This window comes from Polypterus senegalus, chromosome 10 (genome assembly GCF_016835505.1).
Source record: "Polypterus senegalus isolate Bchr_013 chromosome 10, ASM1683550v1, whole genome shotgun sequence".
NCBI classification, from domain to species: domain Eukaryota; kingdom Metazoa; phylum Chordata; class Cladistia; order Polypteriformes; family Polypteridae; genus Polypterus; species Polypterus senegalus.
Window position 1 is genome coordinate 68,646,918 of NC_053163.1, and position 21,251 is coordinate 68,668,168.

Consider the following 21,251-nt stretch of genomic DNA (forward strand, 5'->3'; position numbering starts at 1 on the left):
CCACAATATCTTTGAAAAGGATGTTTAATGATTACATCCATCAATTCAGGGATGCACCCATTCCAGCAGCATCGGCGCAAGACAGAAACAAAATCTCTGGACGAGGCATCAGCTCATCGCAAGGTGAACACAAGCACACATATACACTAACGTCAATGTAGCTTCACCAAATCCCCAGACCTTCATGTCTTTGGATGGAAAACTGAGCACACTGTGGAAACTCACCAGGAAAACATGCAAACTTCAGGCAGGAATCACAAGGGAAGGGACTCCATTCGAGGCAGCGCGTTACTGCTCTGCCACCATGCCACCCCATATGTGTATCTATTAACAGTATTCATTATTTAAACAAAGTTAACAATTTATCTGTAAAATGTAACATACATATTTTAATGCATTTCATCATGAAAGTGATATCAAATATAAATCTAAGGATTCTAAATGTGCGGAGAGCTGGAATATTATAAATTTAATGTGTTCTGTTTGGCGATGCTGCATGCTGCTGCTGTCAGGTCAGGAGGAAGCCCCAGAAGTGCATAGGGATTTAACAACTGGGTCGGGTTATAAGATGACATTTAAGATGGTCTGCTTTAATGATAAAGTAAATTACAAGGTTAAAGTGGTCATTTAGAGTCTAAAGCCGAAATTTCCACTTTAATCACAAAATAGACATTTTCATTATGTCCTTATTTTTTTTCCTCTGTGGCTCAAATACGCTGCCGTACATTCTGATGGTATTGTGAAGGTGCAAAAAAAAAAAAGGCACAGAAGATGGTATGTGAGACTTTTAAAATATACTGTGTCATTACTTTGGGGAACATGTGACGCTTGAATATCAAAGCAACATGAATACATTTTTACGGCATTTTGCTTCACCACATTGAACCATTCATCAAACATCGAGGAACGCACATCGATTGAGAATCCTAAAAGCGGCTGGAGTAGCAAGAAATTCAGGTTGGAATTCAGGGTTTGAATGTGGAGAGTTATGACGATATTCTAGAAGAAGATGACATGACTGTATTTGGATAAATGTATACTGTTGTACATGAATAAATATAAGATATCCCCTGAAAATAAGCCCAGTGCATCTTTTAGATCAAAAATTAATATAAGACCCAGTCTTATTTTCGTGGAAACACAGGAAATAGCAAAAAATAGGAAAAAAAAAAAAACATTGTCAGTACCAATTCAAGCAGCTTTCAAATAAAGTAAACAAAGGAAAACAAAGAAAACTAACATATTTACTCAATTGTGGTCATCTTATGTTACAAGGCAGAAGTCTGCACTGTCGGACTTGAGGGACCTAATGCAATTGCTAGCGACGCAGGATTGATTTTCAGTATTCAGTGGGCAGTATTAAAAAAGGAGAGTATAAGACTGCAAAATTCAGTAAAGTCTGACATTTGGCAGTCATGTGCAATTGTTATTGATAGCAATGGCAATCCATTTCTATTTGCTTACTGAGATAAATGTGCTAAAATACAGTAGATACAAGTCAGGCACCTCAGGTTTAAAGCACTATGTATGTGCAGTAGTGAAGGGTCAAACTAAACTGACATTCTCGCCAAACCTGTCAAAGGTAACAACTATCGCTAAAAGTGAAGCACTGGATAAATGTGCAGATTTTGTTTGCAGGGATACAGAGCTTTACAACATAGTGTCTGGTAAGGGATATATTCAACTTGAGCAGTACCCGATTGATAAGATAGCCAAAACTGGAAAGTCTGAAGTTTAAATATAGCCCCATTCGACAACTGTATCAAAGCAAGTGGTAGAAAAAGGCAAAAACAGAAAGGATATTGTTCATTACATGCTAGAGACCGTTAATAATTATGGGTGTGCTGCCATAACTGAAATTTGAACTGAAAACTATTAAGAAAACCTCTTTCGTATCTGCTACCAACCATTATATTAATGAGAGCTACAATGTTGTGTCTTTGGTGGTTTTTACGAACCAGTTGGAAGCAAGCACGATTACAATGGGAGAAAACATTCATGCTTTACTGTTTGAAAAACTTAACAGCTTTCAGAATTGACTGTTACTGACCGAAGAGCAAACACAATCGCTGCCTTGTGCAGCTACACCAGATTAAACTGTAGTGCTCGCATTCTTAACACAATTCTCTGAAGTGCTTTTACACCAGCAGTGAATGAGAAACCACCTGAATATGCAGCACAACAATGCAAGCTTACATGGTCACTCAAACAAATCTATGGAGACATGAAATAGTGCTGAATTCAGTGTTTCACCAATTTGACGACTGGCCGCATCAAAAAAGGATATAACTGTGGTCTCTTTTCTGAAACTGTTCAAAGATGCCATGACCCGATTTACAATCAAATATTACTGAAAGAACTTGTCAACAAACTGTTCACCACCAACTCATTTTCCAGATGCTCTACAAAGAAGCAACATTTCTGAGCCCAAATATTTTGTTTGTTTCTCTTATTTAAGAGGATCATAGAGGTGCAGGAACAAGAACAGATTTGAAATAATGTGATAAATTGTATTGTATTATATTGTAATTGTACTATATCAAAGAGTGTAGTGAAGTTCACTGGTCAGCTGTTAGTAACTTCCTCTTTCATCTCAGAGATTGCAAGCAGACAAGGAGATGCCTGTGCGTTCACACTGCTTTGCTTGGTTACAGTGTGCTTGTATTGATATGTAAAAAGTACTGTGAGAAAGCGGGGAGTATTTGTTAAGCTACCAGTAATATAATGACTAGAAAAGCATATGCTTTAAGCTTAAAGTTATATGTGTGACTTGTATGTAAAAGGCACCTACCTTCCATGTCTGTTCCACATTTTTGTGGAGTGAATAGCAATTATTAACAAAGATTTTACTTTATTTCAATACAGAATAGTAAATAGTTGCCATTACAAAAAAACTATAACAAGACATGTTGCATACACTGCTCTTTTTTATCCTTTTTGTGAAAAAGATGTGTAAACTTGTGCTCAGAAATTATTATTTAAGTCCCAGCATGTCATCTGTATTAAATACTGAAGAAGAATCGTTCCAAAAAAAGTGAAAATGACAGCTGGGCCAAAAAGGGGAACCTTCAGCCACCTCATTGTACAAGATCATATTAAATAGGCTTATCAAATATAAAATTACTTTTTTTCCTTAATGGAAGCAAATTGTTTCTGTGGGCCGGAGCGAGACAAATAAGGCCAAGTGTATGCGAGAGTGGGCACAGGTTTAAAAACAATCAGTCCTCTACTCCAAGGCAAAAAAGAAAGGCATAAGAAAGTGCAGCAGTTGCTTGGGTCTGGGACTGTGAAATCTTGCATTGTGCGTGCTCTAAAGTATTTTCATCACGCTATAACTTATCAAGTTTATTATTACATAGAAAATCACCCAAAAAATCCTGGACCATCGAGAAGTGTGCAAACTGACAACATGAAAAATTGTCTTCGCGCTGAACTGAAATCGTCCCCGCATAAATCAAAGTCACACAGATGATCTGGATCTGTATAATTATATCTGGACCACCCTGTACATCCATCCCAACAGTGAGGCATGAGGGGGCTCAATTATAGCTCAGGGCAGTGGCCCTGGCAGCATAGAATCACAAAATGATTGAGTCAAGAACTCATACACATCAGCAAGAGTGGAAGGACAGAGAAGGTGAGAGAAAAAAAAAAGTTTTGGGAGTGGTTGTTGTGTTGGCATCTATAATAAACAGGGTTCACAATCCTTAATGAAAGGCACTAAAACACCACAGGGAATATTTTTTATTTTTATACTTGCAATTTATAGTCATGTGAAAAAGCAAGTACACCCCATAAAATGTTTTTCTTAACATATGCAGACATATCATGATTATATCTTCATATAAACATTATCACTAGATAAAGGTGACATAATATAACAAACATCATGACACATTTGCATTTTGTAGTTTATTGTGCAATATAAATAAATACAGATGCAAACTTCGCATGTGGAAAAAGTAAATAGACCACTTTGTTTACCAGTAACTCAATAAATATTAAATTATAACCAGATGCAAATGATTAGAAAATCACTAAGGTGGATCTTGCTTGAACCTGTCTCATTTAAACCTCAAACATTTAGTTTGTTTTTTAAGTGTGTGTTATCACCATGCCAAGACTGAAACAGCTGTTTGCGGCATTTAAAAAGAAGGTTCTAGATGCCTGAGTCTGTGAAGAGATTTAACACTAGAATTACTAGAGCCAACGAAAAAACTCGTAGATCCGGCCCACTTTAAATTCCTTCACACCTCTCCGTCAGCCTCTTTTGTCTTCTAAATGTGTCAATAAGCCCAAGCAGCAAGCAGCCTGCTATACCATCCCCCCACCACCTCAGAATAGGCAAGAATTTCTCTCAGTTCCTGCCTTGACTGATTATCTGGGTGTGAGCTACCCAGAATTGTAAGGGGAAATAATTTGATGTGTGTTTTGTGTCTACAACAATCTATGTAAACACATTGTTAAAACAGAAACGTTTTTCATGTTTTAGTAATAAATGACAAAATGTAGACACCTATGGACCGTCCTTTCTACATTTACGACATGTCTGTACCTGGTGCATTGTACACACTTCTCTCTGTGGTGTGTTACTATTACACTGAAGGGGCTGGGGAAGCGGTGGTCTTGGAACAGAAGCTTGTCGATGTTGCTTCCTCTTCTGCTTTATCCATTGCCTTTTCCTGTAAGAAGCGACTACGAAGCTCCTCTGCAAGGTGAGCCATGAACTCTCTTCTTTTCTCAGTGGCCCCCATGCATGACTCGCACAATATATGTGTGATGATCACCGCCAACTCAAGCGTGTTTTAGCACACAGCATCCGGCCACCTGTGTGCTACTTTTCGTACTGAATAAGCTTATGCCTTCTGGTGCATGATGTCAACGCAGCAACGGGCAAAAAATAAAGAGACAAATACATGTTACATTTTGAAAAAATCATTTTATGACCTGAATAGTACCGATCAGAAAACATCGTTGAAAATGCAATATTATTCGAAAATGAACAGCGTCAGATCGAGTGTGAATTTATACTGCTGCAGTTAGAGTCAGATCAGAAGGGGGTTACGGCATGAATGTGACAGAGCATAAAACTGAAAAAAAAAGCTAACTTTTAGAAATACCATAAATTTGCAGCTGATAAAGACGTGGTATAACAAACAAACTCCAGAAGATGCAGAGGACAGAATAGTACAGAGAGGTTGGTTCTGTGCTATAAAAAAAGATCACAATTACTCCCAGTCAAGCACACATCTTTATCTGAAAACAGAGTCAGATTTGGGGCGTGGGGGGATGGGCAGGGGGGTGTTGTGGAAGCTTGAACGTGAGTGAGAGAATAAAACTGAAAGAAAAAAAAACCTAACTTTGACAAGTACTATAAATTTACAGCGCCTGTTACAGATGCAAATGAAATGTATGTTTTTATTTTATAATATTAACAATAACAGCAGCTCTCTACTCAAAATGGTAAACTTGAAAAGCTGCCAGCATTGAACCCAGAAGCTCTTGATTGGGAGCAGTTCTTAGCATCGCACCACGCAAGCTGTCGTATCAAGTGCCTACTGTAACCTGCTTTCTTTTTCTTCGGTTATATTCTTGAATAAAAGTGCACTTGTTTTGTTATACTTGTACCTTTTGTGAAAGTGCTTATTTGATATTTGGACTTCAGGCTTCACATCTTATACAGATGTTGTAAATGTAGGAAGGACGGTCATTGGGTGTGTGTGTGGGAAGCTCCATCCCCATGCCTCCCATGTAATTGACTGTGTGCCCATATAAGGCCATCTGTCAGCAGCAATCCAAGCTGTGAGGAAACAGTAAAAAGGAGGCGTGTCAGACGTCGTGGTACATTTTCAGATGCAGCTAGATGGAAACAACTTTGTGACGCTGTCGCTAAATACTCGCAGAAAAATCCACAAGTTAATAGACACGCTGTCACTAAATACTCGCAGGAAAATCCACAACTTCATAGTGACGCTGCTGAAAAAGAAAAAAATGCAAGAAAGCAGGAAAGAAAGAAAGAAAGAAAGAAAGAAAGAAAGAAAGCTAGATAAAGAAATGGAAAGAATATCTTATTTATAAACGGCGCAAATATATTCACATGTACTTAACCTATATTAAAACTATATACACATATAAATTAGACACCCAGACACACACAATCCCCACACGTTACCCAGTCCTTTATCTGAACTTTCTTTTAAAAGTTTATAATCACAAGGCCTGGGAAGTCTGCAGTGAATCCAGCGACTAATCCTGATGTGCACCGTGGACACGTTTACTTAATTTACATGTAAAGAAGCAGTCGCACCGGCTCGGCAACACTTCCTTTATTGAAGAATGAAGTCCGTCTCACCTAGGTGACTCGCTGTTAGCATTCACCCATGGCCGACGCCCACTCCACAACAGACAAGGACAGCCGTGAGCTCCGAATATCCCTTTTAGGTTAGCAGGCACCCCTTCTACTTGCACCTAACTGTCCTTATTATGGAGTCTTCCTTGCTTTACCGCTGGTTATGTTATTTTTAAAATGTTTCCGTTTCTTTTTCATAACTTCTTTAACACACTACTTCTCCACTGCGAAGCGCGGGTATTTTGCTAGTTATTACTAAAACATGAAAAACGTTTCTGTGTTAACATCGTTTTTAAATAGATTGTTGTTGACACGGAACACACATGAAATGTATGTATTCCAAATGACGATTTTTTTTTTTTACCCTATAAATCTCCAGCACTTCTTTGCGAATTGAACTGCAGCGGTGGGTGGGGAGATGGGATACCAGGCTGCTTGATGCGTATCGACACATTTACAGGACAAAAGATGCTGATGGAGAGGTGAGAAAAGATTTACGAGTTTTCTTGTAGGCTCTGGTAATTCTAGTGTTAAAATGATCTCCAAACAACTGGAAATCAACCATTCCATTGTGCAGAAGATCATCTACAAATAGTGAAGATTTCACACAACTGCCAACTTGTTCAGGCTAGGCCACCCCAGCCCAAGAGCAGAATGCTGATAGAAGTGTCTAAGAAGCCCAGAGTTTTATCATGGGACCTCCAAGTGGCTCTTGCCAATGTTGACAATGTCCAAGAACCTAGCATTAAAATAGAGGCTGAAAAAATTAGATCAACTTGGGATGTGTACTAGGTGCAAACAGAAAAAAACATCAAAGCAAGACAGAAATATACCAATGAACTTCTAGGAAAAGGAAAAAAAAACAGGACTTCTGGTACTGATGGATAGATATTTGGCCACAGTACCAAAATACATGTTTGGTGAAAAACAAAGATGGCATTTGACCAGAAGAACTTGAGAGCAACTATAAAGCACAGTGGTGAAAATGTTCTTGTTTGGGGTTGCTTTAGTGCATCAAGGCCTGGGCAGCTCACTATTATAGAAGCCACTATTAGTTCTTCATTGTACCAGAGAGGGCTTGAAGATAATGCGTGGCCAGAAGATTAAATCTCTACTGAATGTGGACCTTACACATGCCAGAAAATCCATTTATGAATGGTTGAAATGAAATGGAGGCTTCTGGAATAGATAACAACCAGGACCTGAATCCCATCAAGGTGCCATAGGAGGGGTTGAAACAGGTTATGCATGCAAGAGACTCCACAAATATCGTTAAGCTTCATGGAGAAGTGGGAAAATTTTCTGCCAGTCAACTGCTAGACAATTATAGGAAATACTGACTTAATGGGGCAATAACAGCTACTACAGATAAGATTGGATTTACTTTTTCCTTAGATGGAAATTGTACATCTATGTATTTTTCCATTGAATAAATTATTGCAAAGTCAAACTTTCATTGCTTTTTCCCCCAATTACCTTTATGTAAAGATACTGTTGAAAAAGAGGAAATCATTTCCTTGTGTGTGTACATACTTTATTACATGACTGTATGTTGTTCTTCTCTTAGTAAATAAATGCATAATTTTGTATATTTTGCTCTACCTAGCACCATCCTTGGCTTCGATCACTTTGGTCACTAAAAAAAGAACATCATCTCCTGTCACAAATGACACAGAAAATAGAAGTTCATCCAATATTGTTTATAAACTGTTTTCTTTAGGAAACCTTTCCAAGCAGTTATAAAATGCCTACCGTAGCCTCTTCTTCCATCTCTAGAATATACGTTAGTGCTTCATCTCCACAGGACCCAGTTGGAGCACTCCATTCAAGTGACAACCAAGTTACTCCGGCTCGTGATAGTTGTGGAGGACCTGGAGCTGGTGGAACACTGCCAGCAGTACTGTAAGTAACCACTTTGCTGAAATTGCTAAAAGAAGACAAATACAAATGTCCTTAAGGGCCAACTAACAGCATATCCACATGCCTTCAAGTAGAATACAAGACTTAATTTCTTCCAAAACTTCTGTGAGTTATTTTATGAAAAAGCTTCAAAGGGCCTCTATGGCAGAAGGTAATTTTTTTAACCATTTAAACAACACAAAATCACTATTCAATTTATATTTTATATGGAGAAACTTAAAACTATGTAATACACTAACTTTGCAAAAATTAAAGAGAACAAAATCAAAAATCTTTACCTCATCCCAGCATCATTTTTAGCAGCTAGTCTGAAAGAGTATCTTGTTAAAGGAGATAATTTGCTGAGTTTATACTGCTTCAAGGGCCCAGAATAACACATCTTAAAGGGACTTCCTTTGCCCTGTTGGGGAGTTAAAAAAAAACAAAACAAACAAACAAAAAAAAAAAAAACTCAATTTAACCAACAAATTTTGACTTTTATTTTATTGCAAGCAAAGAAAAAATATGGTGAGATCAGTGCCTGAGAAAATGTTTATAAAACAATCGTAAACTGATACAGTGACGGACTCTTATCGAGCATGGTCAAACAACCAAAATGTTAGTACTCAGGCAAATTAGGCTGGCAGAATATGTTATGACATCTAAAGGAGACGAAAATCAGTCTGGTCGCATTATAAAACTAAACTTAAGATGACAAAGAAAGCATCTCTATACAAATGGAATAATAAAATAAAGGAGCTACACATTTTTTCCTTAAATCCATAATATACACATTGACTGTTCTTTTCCAATGTAATTTATCATCTATAATCAGTCTGATTGATAAAAAGGAGTTCTAGTTCATCTTACCTCATCAAACTCCAAAACATACCCGGTTAATTTCAAGCCGTTATCTGTAGGAGCCTGGAACAGGAAAGCACAGATAAAGATTGATAGAGTCAAAAGTATATATTCAAAAAAAATAAACAAACGTGACCAGTATGTTGACTGATAGGACACTGAATCCAAAGACATAGTGTTGCCATTCACCTACAATAAATGAGAAATGATGGTGCAGAGTAATAGTAGTTTAAACATTTCTTTATCTACCTTCCATTGCAGGAAAAGTGAATTCTTGGTCCTGTTAAAGAGTTTAGGTACAGCAGGGACATCTGGCTCACAGCACTCAGTTTTAAAACTGGCAACATCTGAAAGAGGACTTCTTGCTGAACCACAAGATGCCAAAAGCCTGAAAAAAGACAAGGAAAAAGAACATCACTGAAATATGATGCCTGTAGTGGCCAAAATGATAAAAATGGGAAACAGTTACAAATAAAATCAGTTTTTCATTCAGTTGTACTGTATATTTTGTTTTCAATTTTATTGTGGAAATTAAATTCAAGAAAAAGAGGTTCAGTTACAAAAGCCCTGATTTTGAGTTGTTACTGTATCTCTGTAATAGGTTTGTCACCCTACAGCCCAGCATGTCATAACTTTTATGCTATGTTGCATCTCATCTATGGCTACAAAGATGTTGGACTATAATACATATTCCATTTAAAAAGTTTTAGAAAAAGTAATTTAAAAAGTCACATTCAGAAGTGGAGAAAGACTTGTATTAGTGTAACTAAAATATTCTGGTTATTAGAAAAATGATCGCTGGTAAGGTGTAAAGAGGCAATATGTATACCATAGCATCTAATATTTATTGTTGTGATCCACTCAATTAGATGAAGATGAATCTTTCACATTACAAGTAAATATTGTGCACCTAGTACATGCACAGGCAAACAGCACTTTGAGTATGAATTAAGGTTGCACAGCAACTGAGACTGACAGAACTATGGTTTTAACAACAGCCACCTACTTTAAAGAATGGTAATCAAGAAAACCAGATAAGACTTTATGAGATTGCACTGGGCTTAATGACATTCACTTAACTGCTGAAGAAAGTCTTCAAAAATATTATGCTGAAAACAGTGCAAATTCTCTCAAATATCCATTTGTGCATGTGCAAGTATTATTAGGGTCTCAGATTCCTGTGAATATTTGTTTATGGTGCCGATATGAGATTACAAGAGAGATTATTTGTTTAAAAAAATCATCTACAATGAATTTATTCATGTTTATCACACATACTCAAGGCCAAGAAACTGCTAGGAAGTTACCTCTTTCTATGCTACATCTCTCAATGGAATTACTCAGGTGGTAGGGGGATTTATTACATACTCTGATATTAATGCTTTACGCTTACAGTGCATAACAGAATTAAAAGAAAAAGTTTTCACCTGACATGATATTCAGTTGCAGGCTGCAGATCTCGTAGTGTGAAAGTCAGTTCTTTTCCTCTGTAGAAAACAGACAGACATTAAATATATTTACTGTACTTAAAATACATCTTCTAGTTGTAAAGCAAAACTTGTAGAAGACTCACGTGTATATAGATTTATAACTTCCATCTCTGCCACTGTTGGAGAGCATAACATCAAAGGTGATGGAGGGAGCAGCAGGTGTGCCATTTAACTCTCCATTCTGTATATTAACAGGAGAATGCCAGGACAAGACTGCTGTTCGAGACTGAATATCTGAAATCTACCAAACAATTTTTTACATAAGTGAAAACAACAAAATGCAAAGAGCATGAAACTGCTAGCAACTTTTTACTAGAATTGTAATTTTTTTGTCTATTTGTTGCCAGTTAGCCATAACCATTTTTATATTAAAAGTAGGATCAGATAGTTGAAAACTGTATTAGTTTTTCTTTTGCATTTTACTCTTTTAACATTAATATAGTCAAGGTACCAAACTTTACTCAAGCAATACAATACTGTCTTAATTTATGATGGAAATCTGTCTAATAGAGTTGTGCGGGACATAAAATAATGGGGTCATGCTAAATTAAGTAGCAATTGTATGAAAAAATCATAATGAGCAATCTACTGTTTTATCACTTAGCAGCACCTCACATGGTAAAGAAGGCATTCTCACTGTCAGGTGAACCAAATGAAAAACAAACTTACTCCTAAAGTTTTCATTCAATAAGTGCAGGTTACAGGAAACGTTTAATAAATAAATGTATCAAACCTGCGCCGCCACCACCACCTACTCAAAGCATCATGATGCTCCAACAATGATGGATGGATTAAAAGACAGAAGTCTACGTGACCATCATCATCAAGTCCTTCCATGAGAACCCTAAATCCAAAGAGGACTGTTTCATAAGACAGGTAGAATGCCCAGAGGGGACTGGGCGGTCTCATGGTCTGGAATCCCTACAGATTTTATTTTTTTCTCCATCCGTCTAGAGTTTTTTTTGTTTTTTCTGTCAACCCTGGCCATTGGACCTTACTCTTATTCTATGTTAATTAATGTTGACTTATTTTATTTTCTTACTGTGTCTTTTATTTTTCCCATTCTTCATTATGTAAAGCACTTTGAGCTACTTTTTGTATGAAAATGTGCTATATAAATAAATGTCGTTGTTGTTGTAAAATCTGTGCCACTAATTCACTTCTACATACTGACAACATTTTGAGAAATTTAATCTTAGCCTTGCTGATGTTAGATTTATATTTCTCAAAACAATAACATGAATAGCAATTAGATTCATAAAGATAGGTTAAGGATTACTATTATAAGATAAACTACACAATTTGTGGCTACAAGCAGATTCATCAGTCTGGAAAAGAGCTGTGACTAATTGAACACTTACAGACAATCAAAAGAGTAGGTTAGAAAAAAAAATATTCATATAGACAACACAATCTCAAACCAATTTATTAAAATTCAAGAATGTGACGGTCAGAACCTACCTTAGCAATGCTAGGTACAAAGCAGGAAATAATCCTGCACATGGTGCCATTTCACCAGAGGGAACAATTATGCACTCACCCACATTTACAAATAACCCAATTTAGAGCTGTCAGGTTTCTGTGATGCAGACAGAAAACCTATGCAAACACCACACAGAGATCAGGATTAGTGGTTCAAGTTAATACTCTATACTAAACTTTACTTACTGTGGGTTTACTTATGTTGACAAGATGATCTTCTACTCTTTTCACTTCCACCTCAGATTCTACATAAATAAATAAATACAAAAAATCAGTTTCCACAACAAATCTAAAAATTTTGCACTACATGCCCTAAGTAGCCATTGCCATTTGTCAAAACCTACTATATACTGTAGCTTACAACTATGATAATATAAAATATATCATAGGTTTAGGTAATTGATAAGAGCTTTAATTAAATGCAAACAAAGTTAAAATATTTTATAAAAGGAGACTGAAAAAAGCTGGGGGTAAAGTACTTGGAAAACAACTTAAAATGTAGATAGAATACTGACATTTTCAACAAAGATACAATATTATATTAGTCTTTCTCTAGTTAACATACCAAAAAAAAAAAAATCACTAAAAAGTTCTAATACTTAACACTAAAACTGTTCCCAAAACCTAGGAAAAATATATCCATGCCAAACTTTAGAATGACACTGGTGAACAATGTAAAACTACATGTCAAGAAACAACATGTGGAATGTATCTTTTGTTAAACATTTTAATACTGTTCCTAAATTAAATACTAAAATCTAATATTTGGATTAAAAAAAAACTCCTTTTTAATTAATTTTAAAAAGAAATAACTTAAGTGTTAGTTACAATAAAATTTCTTTAAAAATTAGGAGTTCATAATTGCACAACTACATTTTAATTTTTAGATTGTATACACAAGTGTTTAACAAATTAATTAATGCACCTTGATAACAGGCTTGTGTGTTTTTCCCTTGCTTGAACTTGAACTGATTTCTCTTTCTGCACAGCTGTACTGTGAGAACCTCAGTGAGTTAATATTTACTGAAGCTGACTACACTGTCTATGGGCCTCACAAGCTCACTTTGCATACCTTCTCCTGTTCACAGTATCCCAGAGACCTATTTAACATTTAAGGGGCTAGTGAGGAGGCTCATTGATCCACTAGATGGTGAACTACTGCTTTACAACTACATTTTTTTTTCTTCTCCCATTTGTAAATTTGCAATTTTGCATTTTGGCCACAAGAGGGCAATAAGTGCCCACGTATCGAAATGTAACATAACTTAAGAAACAAAAAAAATGTTAATACTAACTAAACCAGTAATACAGTGCATAAATGGTTAAGCAAAATGAAACATTATAATCAATTAAATAAGACTACAAAGAGATATAACAAATCATGAATGATGCAGAAAATTAAAACAATTTTAGTTACATACGAAGGGTGTAGTTTCCTTAACACTAAAATTACCAGAGCCTACGAGAAAACACGTAAATCCGGCCCACCTTAAATCCGTTCGCACCTCTACCTCAGCGTCTTTTGTCCTATAAATGTGCTGATTAAGACAAGCAGCAAGCAGCCTGCTATTCCATCCCCAAAGTGACTTAGAACTTCTACCAGCTCATGCCTTGTTTGATTATCTGGGAGTGAACTGCAGGAATTTTAGAGTGGAAATAATAGATCGTTATTTGGAACACATGCATTTCATGTGTGTTCCGTTTCTACAGTATTCTGTGTAAACAACATTGTTAAAACAGAAACTTTTTTATATTTTAGTAATAAATGTTACAAATTATAGGCATAAACTATAGAATGTGTGAAGCCTAAAGTCCTAAGGTCAAATAAACACTTTCACAAAAGGTTCAAAGATGATACAACAGCTTCCATGGCATAGCGGTAAGATTTGCTGACTTGCAATCAAGAGGCCACCGGTTCAATCCCCACTGCCTCCTATTTTTGCCATTTTCAGTAGTGAGCTGCTCTTACTGTTAATATTAATACAGTACACACATACATTTGGTTTGCGTCTGTAACAGACCATGTACATTTATAGTATTGTACTTGTAAAAGTTACCTTTTTTTTCCCACTTTTATTCTCTCACTCACAATCACGATACATACTACCACCCCTCCACCCAGGGATCTGACGTTGTTACTTTTTATTTTAAACTAGGAATAACTGTAGATGTGAGTGGTGTTTTGAGGCAATGGAACTGGACATTCTCTGATCTGGAGGGATAAAAGCTGACACACAAACACTGGTGAATCTGCCTTCTTTGTATCTTACCATCCTTTATTTTTTTAATTCTGTTTTATTGAGTGTTCCTGCTCACGCAGAATTAGTATATTTCATATTTTTCATTTTATCATGCACTAAAAGTTTTCAATTGGCGAAAGGTCTTGACTGCAGTACATTAGCCGGACTCCTATTCTATAAAGCTATGCTGTTATAATAGATGCAGTATAAGGTTTAGCATTGTCTTGCAGAAATATGCCAGGCCTTCCCTGAAAAAGATGATGTCTGGATGGGAGCATATGCTCTAAAACCTGTAGACAGCTTTCAGTATTGATAGTGCCTTTCCAGATGTGCAAGCTGCCAATTCCATAGGCACTAATGCACCCTCATGCCATCAGAGGTGCAGGCTTCTGAACTGAGCATTGATAACAAGCTGGATGGTTCCTCTCTTCTTTAGTTCGGAGGACACGCTGTACATGTTTTCTAAAATGAATTTTAAATTTCGATTTGTCTGACCACAGAACAGTTTTCCATTTTGCCGCAGTTCATTTTAAATGAGCTTTGGCCCAGTGAAGATGGCAGTGTTTCTAGATCATGTTTACCCATGACAGAATCATGCCTGTTTTTAACGCAGTGCCACCTGAGAGCCCGAAGATCACCGGCATCCAATACTGATTTTTGGCCCTGCCCCTTACACACAGAGATTTCTCCAGATTCTCAGAATCTTTTGATATTATGTACTTAAGATGATGATACAGTATATTCAAAGTCTTCACAGTTTGTATTGTAGATGCAGTTTTTTTGCAGATTGTTGAACATCTGTTTATTTTTACTTTTGAGAGACTCTGCTTCTCTAAGATGCTCTTTTTATACTCATGCTACTGACCTGTTGCCAATAAACCTAAATAGTTGCAAAATGTTCCTGTACAAAATGTGCAAGTACTTGGGGGTCCACATTAATGACAGGTTATATTGGTCTCAGAACACAGAGGAACATTTATAAGAAAGGGCAGAGCAGGCTATTTTTCCATAGGAGACTGCATGCCTTTAATGTGGGTAATGATATCCTTCACATCTTTTACAACTCTGTGATGTTTTGGGCTCCTGTATACCAACAGTAATACACCTGTACAATGCCTCTTCTGCCAAGTTTTCTTTTTAATGTTTTTGCTTATTAGTTATTCTGGTGTCCATAGTGTGGGTGTATATACATTTATTTATCTATCTATCTATCTCTTTATGTATTTATTTATTTAAAGAGCGTCTGTAAAAAGACAAATTTCCCCAGGGGACAAAAAGTTAATTTGTTCATTCTATCTATCTACAGCTCAGATATTATAGGAATCTATAAACAATCAAACATATATGACAGTCAAAACCTTAACTAATTTGTCCCTCAAGATAAATCTTTAGTCACCATCCTCACCTGAACTTTCATCTTCAGCTGGTGAGGTGCTTCTTGTTCTGCCAATATATTTGGGTTTCATTGGTCTGGGAGGCATAGCTGTCATCAAATGTCCCTTGCCATAGCCATTCTGTCCTTCATGGTGCATCTTATATGGAGATAATGGTGGACTGCTCAGCTTGTTGCTGTTGGAAAAGCCCAGTTGCTTGTCTTTTAGCCTTTTTCGTAAATGCTCCTGCATTTTTAGGGTACGCTCATCTCTTGGAATGAGACTGCTCCTTCCAAGCGCCATCGCTTCTATAACATTTCCAAAGAAAGTAATGAGATATTAAAAGTATTTTTGGACCCAAAAGCTCTTTATCTAAACAAAAAATGGTCAGATTTAAAAAAAATACTGGCGAAAATTTGCACTAACTACATCTAATAAAGTATAGAGATATTAGAAATACACATACATAAAGACGATTTACTACTGTAGCATTACCTGAATCTGGACATGTGGTGACATGCTATATATAAGAAACTGTTATTTTCGGAGAACTGTACCTTGAATATGGAAATGCAAACTGCCATCCCCATCCACTACATGAAATCTGGCAATAAAGAGTGTACAGAGTACATACCACATGTGCGTGCTATACCATACAACACTGCAGAGCAAGCTGTAATATCCCTTCCCCATGATGAAGGGAAAGATGATGAGGAGGAGACAGGAATAATTCTTTGCAACTGAGACAAGAACTTCATCATGTGGATTTAGATGCACAAACAAACACTGCCACAAATGTTTTCACCTGCTACAATTTATGGTTTTAATATTTGCATACTTTTTGTTACTGGAAGTGTTTGTTCTGTTTTAATCATCGTATCAATAAACTGTACACTTTTCTTCCTGTTATTGTGTTTTCATTAAATTCAAACTGTGTTACTGTTTTAATACCTACTTTAAACATTTATGTATTGTATTTTTGGTAATAATAATCTATATATATATAAAATTCTTTTCGCGTTTGAAACAGAAATTACATATGACCACGCGAAACGGAAATTACGTATGACCACAGAACATATTATAATACAGGAACTAATCACTTTGTTTGTGGACGACATTTTTATATCGTCTTTATGAATTATTGTTATTTGTGTGAGAGTTACTTTACTGATATTGAAAAGAAGTAAACATAAACACGTCGATCTATCCCATAGAAGTGTGCCCCGTGTCGCCCTCTCCCAGCCCTCCTCTCTGGACTCCAGTGCTGAGCTGTTCAGCGCGTTCTGAAAGAGAAATTTTATTTATTCTTCTACGTTACTGTCGCAGAAACTGACACATTATAACTTTTTTGGCAGTACTTGATAGTAGAAGAGATGAGGAAAACAGCTTTGCGTCTTTCTACTTTTTAACTGTGCCGAGCTGTAAACAATGTGAAGATGACACCGCCTTCAGCAGCGAGGGGCCGTGAGAACAAAGTGAAAGCTCAGAGGCGCGGAATATTAGGCTGCTCTGCCGGGTCGAGAGCTTCGCAGTTTCGGGCACCGTCCTCTCTTCTTACACTGTTTGTGACATTTCGAGTGCCCCGTCGGCTCCTGGGAGAGTGGAAATCATTGCGAATGAGTGTGATCTGCGCCATTGAAGCAAAACTCTCTTTGTAAATTGCACTTCACAACTACTTACTGTCCCTTAAGGTGAGTTCAGGTCATTAAAACCCTGCAACATTCAAGGTTGCTTTTGTGATAAATTCTTTTAACCTCTTAACGCGCACACGTTCCGGTCCCGGGACATAACAGCGGTTCAAAAACGTTACAGCCATGTGTGCATGCCCATCTGCCATGCATCTTGACACCCTACCCATCAAATGAAACTTCAAAGTCTCGTCTTTCCGATGATATAAACCATTTTGACACACAACAACCACAGCACTGACACTAAAGCCTTTTTTACAGAGAAGTACATACTTTTAAGAGTTGACTGTCCCTACCTTTGAAGACCCCCTGCAAGTCAAACATCAATATTTCCGAGCAGTATTGATCCCATTCTGTCCGTAAGGCTCCAGCGAATATAATCCAGTAAAACGATTTAGGTCCAAAACACACAATATATTCTCAAAGGGACAAAAACTCCAGAAAACGTTTCATAACTTGAGACCACCTACGTAATTTTGTTTCATTTATATTGCTCATATTAGACGTAATTTGTTTCTGTCGGCGATAACCATGCTACCGCATGAAACACGGAAGTGTTAGCTTTCGAAAGACACCTAAGTTGGCCAATTACGACGGGTCTGGGGTTGACTGGCACCTCGTATAGCCAACCAGTGTCACAGAAAGCTTAGATGATGACGTCTGCTTCAAACTCTGGTAGAATCTACCAGTTTGATTGGACACTGTGACTGACACTCAAAACTTACAGCCAATTAGCAGCCGAATATTTGGATATGTAACTTGCCATACTAACTTGTAAACAAAACGATCGGAGCTGCGTGAAGGTGGCATTTGTGCCAGTCTGCAGAGTTGGTGCGTGGTTGTTTATTGTGATTTCTCCAAGTTTTTTCGCATTTTAAAAATGAATAAAAGTAGAAGTTTAAACGTAAATAAACGCTCGATTAAATAATAGATGCATATGCAGCGTTGAAAGTATTCAACCTGCCCAGGAAACGTCTAATGGCAGAGAGCGACGTGCCACGCCCTTGTGCTTTCTGCTTGCTAGTGATTGCTGCCATCAAGTGGCACATGGAAAACGCTGAGCTGTGTTGTAACAGTTTGTAAAAGAAATATATATAGTTTGTGTGCATTTTATAAAAAAAAAAAGTAAAAAATAAAAATATAAATATATTTTTGGCCCATAACTTATATTGACTATTTTTACATAGAAATGTGTATTTTTTATTGTTTTTATTATGGAACATGAATTTCTATAACTAATAGAGTGACACTGTGTGTAGATATAGATTCCTTTAGGTGTAAGCTTTCAGTAGAGCCCTTATTGATATATGTGGGTTGAAGCATTCAAAAGTTATTACACTTTTCCATATGTTCCAAAATGTGGATAATGGTCCCTCTAAAAAGCCCCTGGGCATGCCCACATAAAACTGGTGTAAAAATGTCATTTTTACAGGTATTCTTTTCAAATTTGAAATTTGAGTAGTCAACAAGTTATTCTGTTGGTACATAGTGTGTTTCTGTCCCCACCTACCTACTGCAGCTTTATTTTCCTTTATTTTCATAAAAAAACTTAGGCGAGAACAAAAAAATTCGTTTTTTTTGTGAGTTCTAATGTGCATAACTTTTGATCAGTCACACCTACAGTGATTCTGACTACTAAGGGTGAAACTAGAGAATGTTACCTTTACAAAGAGACCAAACATGTCTTTATACTCCAGATAGTTCAATAACAGCAATGATTCTAATTTGGAGAGGTCGAATTACAAGCGATTTAGCAAAAATGACTCAGAATGATGAAGATGGAGGGTTTACATCTAAGAAGATGTACCAACCTCTTCATGTTAAGTTTTGGACTTGGGAATTGTTTGGACCTTCTGCCCGTTAAGCACGGAAGGGCACTGTCCACAATTCTCAGAATAATTTTTCTCTTAAATCACAGGCACATAATGGTTGTCAGGCAGAAATTTGCAGGATTACACAGAAAATGTAATTTCTATACCACAGCGGTCGTGTAGCGTCTTTCACAAGGAATCTGCTACCGAGAGATGATCCAAATACATTTAAGCAGCTGTTAGTGCTGCTTGCCTGTTGTGTTATAGCGCCTTTAAAATGTACTTTACCCGAAAGCACTCCAGTACTGCTCAATGTATCTTTACTTCTTACATGTTAACGTTTTACTGTTTAATCTATACTAATAAAAGGCAAAGCCCTCACTCACTCACTCACTCACTCACTCACTCACTCACTCACTCACTACTAATTCTCCAACTTCCCATGTAGGTAGAAGGCTGAAATTTGGCAGGCTCATTCCTTACAGCTTACTTACAAAAGTTGGGCAGGTTTCATTTCGAAATTCTACGCCTAATGGTCATAACTGGAAGGTATTTTCCTCCATTAACTGTAATGGAGTTGAGCTGGAATGACGTGGGGCGGAGTTTCGTGTGACATCATCACGCCTCCACGTAATCCGTGAACTGACTGTCAGCAGTGCGTAGAAAACCAGGAAGACCTCCAATAAGCGCTTAAGAAAACATCCATTATATAATTGAGAAGGCAGCGAAACAATAAGAAGCGAGCGAGTGACATATACTACCATATTCATGACTGCTGCTACCTCGGAAAGAAAGCAAGGTGTAAACCTAAACTTTAAATTAAGTTCATAGACAGGCTACCGCTGGCGTTTCACATGCCCACAGGTAATGCGGGATACAAGTTTAATGAGAGGGCGCGGGATATAAGCGAGAGTTTTGATCACTTTGTAACTAAGTTAAAATTGTAGGTGAAGGGGTGTGCTTATGCAAATTCCGAGACTGTGTTTGTGGGGATTGACAGTTAAAGGCGGGTGGGGGAGTCACGTCATCATCTCCCCTCCCATTCATCTCATTTGGCTCTGAGCTGAGCTCTGCAGCTAACGCCGTCTTCCGAAGCAACACGTCAGACTGCCACCAAATACTCACAGAAAAATCCACAAGTTAATACACACGCTGTCTCTATAGAGTTTCTCCACACTGAATCCTCCAGGCACTACTTACAAAAGGTTACATTGACAATCGTGTTACGTTATTTTTAAAATCTTTCCTTTTCTTAGCACAAGCACAGCTGAGAAGCTTCGATGCATGTGCTCCATAACGCGTTAAAAATAATGCATTTAATCACACTTTGCATTACAAGCAAAGGGAGCTTTTCAATGCATGATTTCCTGGTACACGGATTACATTGATCAGCGCATCCCGATTCATTTTACCCTCGCACCACCTTAGTTTGAGAAGAAGTATGAAAAAATATGAGGTTAACACAGAAAAACAGATCACCAATTCAAGCTTTATGAATAATCGATTAAGCCATCAATAATTGTTTTGGTAAAGCCATCCTCCTTCCATTTTATAATTTTTCCGCCACTAGCCATGATTAAATGAACGGTAAAAAAGTAAGAGCAAAGCGAGGGTGACTTATTTAGGCAGGCATATATATGACAGCAACACTCATGACAATGTCAATCATGTTACGTTATTATTAAAATGTTTCCTTTTCTTTTTCATTACTTCTTTAACACACTACTTCTCCACTGCGTAGGGGGTATTTTGATATATATATATATATATATATATATATATATGAATGACCTCCAAAGAGCGCTGAGACTTTTGATATCATGACCCTGTCTGCAAAAACTGTGGTCTCCTGCCCAGCAAAAGTCGAGCAGCCAGCGCGTGCATAGCTGTGCCGGCCTTTGAGACGCTGACTGCGCTTCTGCCTTAAGTCAAAGTGAGCACTTTTAATTTTTTTCATCCTCCCCCTGCGCTATAGCCCACACAAGTGCAAACACGGGACCCCTTTTCTACACCACGGCAAAATAATATTAAGGCGATTCACACTTTCTTTTGCAC

At 37.2% G+C, this 21,251-nt stretch overlaps 1 protein-coding gene across 1 annotated transcript in view; it reads right to left on the bottom strand.

The window, feature by feature from the left end:
* Nucleotides 1-21,251, bottom strand: part of LOC120537180 (fibronectin type-III domain-containing protein 3a-like) — a 128,179-nt gene that overhangs the window by 24,700 nt on the left and 82,228 nt on the right. Inside the window, exons 6-13 of the mRNA XM_039765919.1 lie at nucleotides 15,727-16,002; nucleotides 12,268-12,326; nucleotides 10,683-10,840; nucleotides 10,537-10,596; nucleotides 9,359-9,497; nucleotides 9,119-9,172; nucleotides 8,548-8,669; nucleotides 8,102-8,276 (exon numbers count right to left, since the gene is read on the bottom strand). Of these exons, the coding sequence (XP_039621853.1) occupies nucleotides 8,102-8,276; nucleotides 8,548-8,669; nucleotides 9,119-9,172; nucleotides 9,359-9,497; nucleotides 10,537-10,596; nucleotides 10,683-10,840; nucleotides 12,268-12,326; nucleotides 15,727-16,002 (1,043 nt within the window). The remainder of the gene's footprint in view (nucleotides 1-8,101; nucleotides 8,277-8,547; nucleotides 8,670-9,118; nucleotides 9,173-9,358; nucleotides 9,498-10,536; nucleotides 10,597-10,682; nucleotides 10,841-12,267; nucleotides 12,327-15,726; nucleotides 16,003-21,251) is intronic.